The 7,310-nt window shown below is 32.5% G+C and overlaps 1 protein-coding gene across 1 annotated transcript; it reads right to left on the reverse strand.

Moving 5' to 3' along the window:
• LOC114192202 (V-type proton ATPase subunit G-like) lies at positions 1-2,666 on the reverse strand. Its single transcript, XM_028081845.1, has 4 exons — positions 2,503-2,666; positions 1,426-1,514; positions 499-599; positions 1-408 (listed from the first exon to the last, which is right to left on the reverse strand). Exons 2-4 carry the CDS (start codon positions 1,511-1,513, stop codon positions 265-267), a joined length of 333 nt encoding a protein of 110 aa, XP_027937646.1. The 5' UTR covers position 1,514; positions 2,503-2,666; the 3' UTR covers positions 1-264.
• Between the last annotated feature and the right edge of the window lie 4,644 nt (positions 2,667-7,310).

The raw sequence follows: 7,310 nt of genomic DNA on the forward strand, positions 1-7,310 counted from the left end.
TTTTGCCATACAATTTGACCCAACATTCATAAACAGGGGAGGAACCAGTTAAAACGGCAACACAAATATACACGTCATTTAATCCTGAACTGTTTATTTTAACAAATTTCAAGTTATTTCTTTGAACACAGCGCAGCAAGGTACTAAGCATTATAACCAAAACAAGAATCTTATCCTCACCACAATAGCTAGAGTAAAAAATAACCTCAGGATAATAATAATCATAATTTAGGGGTCCTCCGCACCAATGTATATCAAAGGGTCCTAATTTTTCACACTTGTAACGTACGTACGAAGCATGGCGACAACATCATCCGAAATTTTTGCAGCCTCCGTTTTCAGGTTCTGAATTTTTGCTTCAGTTTCTTGCTCAAGCCGCTTGACATTAGCTCCAGAATCACCAGTACTCTGTATTATTAAATGTAATGTAAGACATCACAAATTAGAATACTGTAATGGACCAGTATAACATAATCAAATATAATCGTATAGACTTACGTCTGAAACTTTCTTTTGAAACTCACGCTCCAGTTGAGCTCGGTATTCTGCAATCTCTTTTTCAGCCTCTTCCTTGGCTTGTTTCAACCTGGCCAATTTTTCTAAGAGTAGACATGCAAAGGCCAGCATTGATAAGGTTACAAAAAAAAAAAAAAAACTTGTGATAAAATACATAATTAAGAATAATACGAAAAAACTACAGTTGTGGCTGAAAGTTGGCTGTTTGGCACTATCATGTCATAGCAGAAGTTTTCAAAGAGAATTTGTTCTAGAATACAATTAGAATGCCTTAACAATGTAAATGTGGTTTGCACAATCATCCAATCAAAGATTATTAGCATGGTAAGTTCATTAATATTTTAGAACTTCATTACAATGAAGTCTAGGTGTAAATATTTTCATGTTGTCATCCAATTACATACAACCGCTATATAACTTTGCTACTTTCACTATAACTACTTCAGAATTACACTTAGGATTATTTCAGATTAATTGACCGTTTAAAAATATTTATCTTGACCAAGCATGAAAATTAAACTAATTATTTTAAAAGTAAAATTTAGCGTGATTTCTAATTAGTATAAAAATCTTTATTCTGACCAAGCATGAATTATTTTAAAAGTAAAACCTAAAGTGATTTCTAATTAGTTAACCAAGTAAAAGTCAATATATAATAAAAATCTTTGTTTTATCACATGTATGAAGAGGCAAATAAACTCATTCCCATCAATAAACCAAGAATACATCCTTCCGGGTAAAAGAGAAAAGGCATGTATAAAATGAATAGAGAATAAAACAGGTCTCTCTAGACACATATAATTGAGTCAGACATAATTTCTTTAAGGAAAACACGTAACCAGGGCAAAAATTAGACGAAATCAGGGCAAAAAATGGGAAGATATGAAAGATAAGGAAGATAGGAAATACCAGCTTTTGCAGCATTCACAATCCGTTGTGCCTCTTGTTCTGCAGCCAACAACTGTTGAATTCCGCCTTGACCCCTGTTGGATGCCATTCTGTGATGAACACAGTCAGAAACTATTTACAAATGGTGAATTGGTTAAATTGAACCTACAAGAAAGCAAACACCAAGCAACTCTCCTCCGGCAACAGATGTTAATAATTAGGCAAAAAAACCCGCCTTCACTCTACCTAGGAATTCGGAAAAGTGCAAGGAGTGCAACAGCAACAAAGTATAACTGATTCTACCATCAAACTTGAAATTTTGAACTAAAGAAATTACATAACCAACCAAATACTCTCCTCCCTCCAAACAAAGGGTAACAAAAATCATTAGACGAATTAATTATAGCATCATCATACAGACGGAAGCATGCAACTATACATAGATCGTAGTTAGCTTGATTTGCAAAGACCAAAACACTTGCAAACTACGTCTGCAACCACAAACATTAGGTTTTTTAGGTGTCAAGTTTTTTAAATTGCAGTTTCAAGGATTCAATTTTAAACTGTAGTCATGGCTAAGATTCGGGCGCAATTCACGATCTTGCAAAAAAATGCAACCAAATACCGAGCAGTGAACTTAAAAATGAAATTAACGGCAAGCAGGAATCATCGAATTACAGAATCACAAATTTTACACAGTTAAATTGGATCTGACTTCTCTGGAGTGAAAAATTCAATTTCAACACAAACGTGAAAATACATAGAGGCATAGATGTGTTGGAATATCAATTAATCAACTATTCATTTTTCTTATTTAGTCAGTAAGATTAATTACTTCGCCCGAAAAACTTCTCCAAATCGATATTATTATTGTTAGTTGTTTTTACATCAAAAACCTAGAAAAGCTAAGCAGAAATTCGGTTGATACAATAATTTAAGAAGCAAAGATCCAAATCTAGTTAAGGTGCAGTATTTAATTTATATTTTTGCATAACGAAGAGATAAGGAAGAGAAAAGAGGCAGAAGAAACGGCGTGGAATTGGAGAGGGAAAGCAATGGAATCGCGTAGATCTGAAAGAGAAGAAGAGAGGAGCGTACCTGTGAATGAAAGGTGTTTGTTAATAGATTCAGAAGAAGTAGGAGAGACGGAGAGATCGCCAGAAATTTCTGTGTGGTGTCAAACAAAAACTGTCCTGGCTATTGCCAACTGTTCTGCTTCTTAACCCAATGATCTCTGCACGCCTATTTTTCCTACTACTCATTTTTTTTTTTACTTTTACTTCACTCAGTCATTTATATAAATATATATATATATATATATATATATATATATATATATATATATATATATATAGAATATTCTTTGGGCACACAAATTATTCCTTTACTTAACCTTTCGAACAAAAATTTTCCCGAGATCAGTGTGCCAATATAATTTACCAAAATAAATAAATTTACTATTTAAATTGAGAACTCAGTTTTTATTTGCAACTTGAAATAATACTATTGATATTGAAATTTCGGATTTTGATCTTTGAAAAGTGTGATTCTAGTGAAGTTTTCCAATTTCTCTGATAAAAATTATTGAAAAGAAAAATATTATAAGAAAAAAATACCAGAACTCTACTCTTTCAAAAAGTAATCAAAAGATAAATATTATGGAAAACTACCAGAATACAACTTTTTAAAAATTAAATTCTAATGAATTTTCCAGCACTGACTAAACTATTTCAAATTCCAATTTCAGCTTGTTAGGGATTAAACTCTCTACTTAAACAATTAACGGTTTATCTATACCAGGGAATTTATTTTATGGTATCATATTTATTTTCTAATTTTATTTTTAAATTAAATTTGTTTAAATTAAAATAGTATCATACTTAATTTTTTTTTGTGGTGTGTCTTTTTGGACTATTGACACTATTACTATATGTATGAGAGTCTCTCCATGAAATAAGAGAAGAGAATTATCCAACATCTCTTATCTTTGTTTTTCTGTTTGAGGAAGCCTAACTTGTAATATAGTAGACATTGCATTTGGTGCTTTTGTTGAGAGACCATGCTTGCATCAAAAAGCAATGAAAAATGAACTTCATTCTTCAACTATTTGAAAGTCAAAAAGGTTTCAAATAAACAATAAATATTTGTATGATCAATTTTGAAGCTCAAGTAATGATCCATAATGAATTTGAAGATTTTGTAGTGAATGACTCTACCTATCAACCTTTTATCAAAGGATAATGATATACTCACACATTTTTTGACCTCATTTTTACCTGTCTACATGGCATCCCTTATTTTATTTTTTTAAAAGTGTTAATGTGATTTGAGGCTGATTGCAAACTTAGTTTGTGTGGTGTGCACGCGTGTGAAAGATAGAGAACATTTTCAAAAAATTAACTGACGTCCTGTCGTAAAAGAAGAACAGTTTGCATAAACGTTTTCCCTCATTCTTCTTCTTCCACGAAGGTTCTTCTTCCACAAAGTTTCTTCTTCCACAAAGTTTCTTCATCCGCAAAGGTTGTTGTCGTTGATATTTGGTGTGGGTAGCAATCGGAGCAGAGAGCGGAGTTGCGAGAGTGGATTGGGTTGTTGGACGTTGTTGGTTCGCCGAAAATTGGTGGCTACCATTGAGCACATTGGTTGGTCGTAGTCTTCGTCGCCTTGTTCTTGGTTCATTGAAGGCCATTCATTCACACAACGAATTGTTGCCCGGTAGATTTTCGTCAGAAACCCATGTTTGAAGGTTGTTAGTCCTAAAATGCTTAGTCGTTGAAGGTAGTTAAAGGTAAGCTTTTTATTCCATAGTTGAACGAGTTTTCTGCATTTGAATTGATTTTTTTTATTTTTGACAGTAATGTGCGGATGAATGGCCCTGAAATTGGAGTTGAAGTTGTGTTGATTGTCATCTAATAGGGCTTTCATAATAGAATCAGGAAATTTTTTTCACTTCGTTGCTAGTACGTTCTTCATTTACGGTTAAACATGGTGTGTTTCGTTGTTGTTTAGGCATAAGTATTTGTGGTCTTTGTTTTACATTTGGGATTGTATTTAATTAGTGAGGTTTTATAATGGAGTATTTTGTCATTCCTTAATTTGTGAAGTGATTTTTTTCTTGAATGGAGTTCGTTGTGATTCCTTATTGTATTATTATTATATTTTTATAGGTTGTTGATGAAGCATGGATGAAAGAGTAGAAAAGAGAAAGTCGTAGAAGAGGAACGAGTGAGTGTGTTGAATTGATGTTTTGCATGCAAAATTTCAAATTCTGATATGAATAGTTAATAATGTAGTGTCTTTTCTTGTTTTCATTGAAAAGTACGATTAATTAATTTTGTGGACACAAAATATATTGTTCAAATGAATAATTTGTTGACGGATGCACATCGTTCATGGATTGGAGTGACACCTTTCAAATGGTGTTTGGAGTTTGAGAGATCTTTATATATATGTACTCCTTTAATACAGCAAATGGTTCGTCGATGGAATTCATGTGAACAATGTTTTCGTATCTAGCAGCGTCTTGTCCCCTTTGGTGTAGTTGATGTATGTATGAGCTTGGGTTTGAGTGTAGTTGGTGAGGAGGTTGAGTTTGATGCTTATGGTTGTGGTTGTGTTGGTTCCCTTTTTTGTGGTGAAAGTATAACAATCAAAGGTATTATTAAACTGATTAGTTGTACAATAGGCCTTGAGCAAGATGATGTTGATAGTGTTTGTCGATTGTATATATTGCTGTGTTTTGTTGTCCTGTACTTTCCAAGAAATTCAAAATGTGTGTATAAACATGTCATTTAGGATATTAGACAATCTGATACTTTGATGAACTATAATTGAAGTGGGGCAGTTCACACATTTTTGGTTAATGGACTAAGTTGTGAACATTTGGTGGATTGCAAGCAAAAAAATCAACAGAACATAACCTTACCTGGATGTGTTGTGGTCCTACAAGTAATATGTTTTTATGTATTGTTTATTTATGAGGTTTAGTAATTGTTGTTGTGTTTAGATTTCATTCATTTATGTGTTATGTTGTAGATTTGGGCGTTTGAGCGACTTGGATTAGGCGGGCTCAATATGGAAATTGTTTTCCCAAGAATTTTGCGATGACCAAGTTTGAAGTTGAGGACAACTAGCATTGAAAGGCTATTGATTAAACCAAAGGTAATGAATTTTGTCATTTAAAATTATTTATTTGGTTATATTCATTATTTTGACATCATTGATTATGTTGTTATTGTTTTTTTAAACTCTTTTGTAGATTATTTGGGATTGGGCATTAACGGTTGAATGTAGATCAAATCCAATTATTCAGGCTGCACTGAATATTGACGGTGAAGCAATCAATGAAGATGATGACAGTAGTGTTGAATCTAATTTTGAAGATGCTTGCATGAAGAAAGTGAAAATGAATGAAATGGAATTAAGTGCCATGAAGAAAGAGCTGAAAATGGTGCAGGATGAAGTATTATTACGTGGTAAATGGTCGTCCCAAGAAGAGCCTAATGTTGGAGATGATAAGGCTGATATTTTTGAAGGAAGTTGACAAAAGTCTTCTTGTTTTGATGATGCGACAAAAGTTAGTGGAGATAAAGTTCATGATCATGTTGACAACAGTAAGGTTTCTAAAGGCTATGGACAGAAGAGTGTTAAAAAGGCAAAAGTTAAACGAGAATATACTTCATTTAAAGTAGTAACTGTTAACCTTGATGGATATCGTTACGAGAGTACTGAGTTTGTTCCAACACCAGTAACAAGTGAACCCATTAAAGCAGCAACAAGTGAACCCATTCCAACAACAAGAAATGAACCCATTCAAGTTTATTGTAATTCATTGGGTGTGGATGCGATGAAGTTGTACATGACATTGAGTCGTGTTGATTGTCCTTATCGGTATGCCATTTCTTTTACTGTTATAAGCTTCATTTACTTGATTTAAATTATTAATAGTCATTAATTTAATTTTGTAGTGTTGTTTGTAATATAAATGGTCAAATATTGATGACCCACGACTGTATGAGTTTTCGACCAATGGGTCACATATGCAACATGGTAAAAATCTAAATTATGTGTTGATGTTAGTAATTAAGTTATAATGTACAATAATTTAATTGTAGACTATTGTGTTGTTGTAGGCTGTATTGTTTGCAACAAATATTATGATGCATAATGAAAGGAAGTTGCATCAACGGCTGCACAGAATCATAATGAATCCCATGTACACGGTATTATTATCATATTTAGTTGAACTTGATAATTTGATAAAAATTCTTTGAAATTGACAAAGTGCTTTGTGGAATGCAGAATTTTGTTTTACATGACAACAATAAAAGAGTTGCGAACAAACGTGTTTGGAAATTAAGCGACTACAATACGTTTTTTATTTAACTTTTTGGTTGCCATGCAAGATATCCTTAGTGCTGATTTTGTATAAATTTTATTACTCTTGTACGTTCTTTTTTTTGTTGCCATGGAAGTTGGTCCATTATGTTATTTATGTCTAACAAACAAATAAATTTTGTATGTTTTTTTTAGTTGTTTGCTCCAATTGTCCATGATGATCATTGGTGGTGTTATTGTGTAAACTGTAAGACAATGAAATTTTTTGTGTTTGATTCCCTTGAACGTAGTAGAAATAATCGCACAAGGACAAACAACTATATTGTAAGTAGAAATTATATATGTTTATTACATTTTTAATTTGCTATACTATTATGTCCAACTTATATTGTAGGCCCGTAATATGGAATTGTTTTTCTCTATGTTATTAAATTGTGATTCGGACAACAAGTCATGTTTTGAAGTGCAATCTGTGGACACTCCAATTCAACCTAACGGGTTACTTTTTACATTTTGTTTGTTTAATTAGTGAAATTTAGCATACCTTAAGGAAGTCTGAATATACTGTT

This window comes from Vigna unguiculata, chromosome 7 (genome assembly GCF_004118075.2).
Source record: "Vigna unguiculata cultivar IT97K-499-35 chromosome 7, ASM411807v1, whole genome shotgun sequence".
NCBI classification, from domain to species: Eukaryota; Viridiplantae; Streptophyta; class Magnoliopsida; order Fabales; family Fabaceae; genus Vigna; species Vigna unguiculata.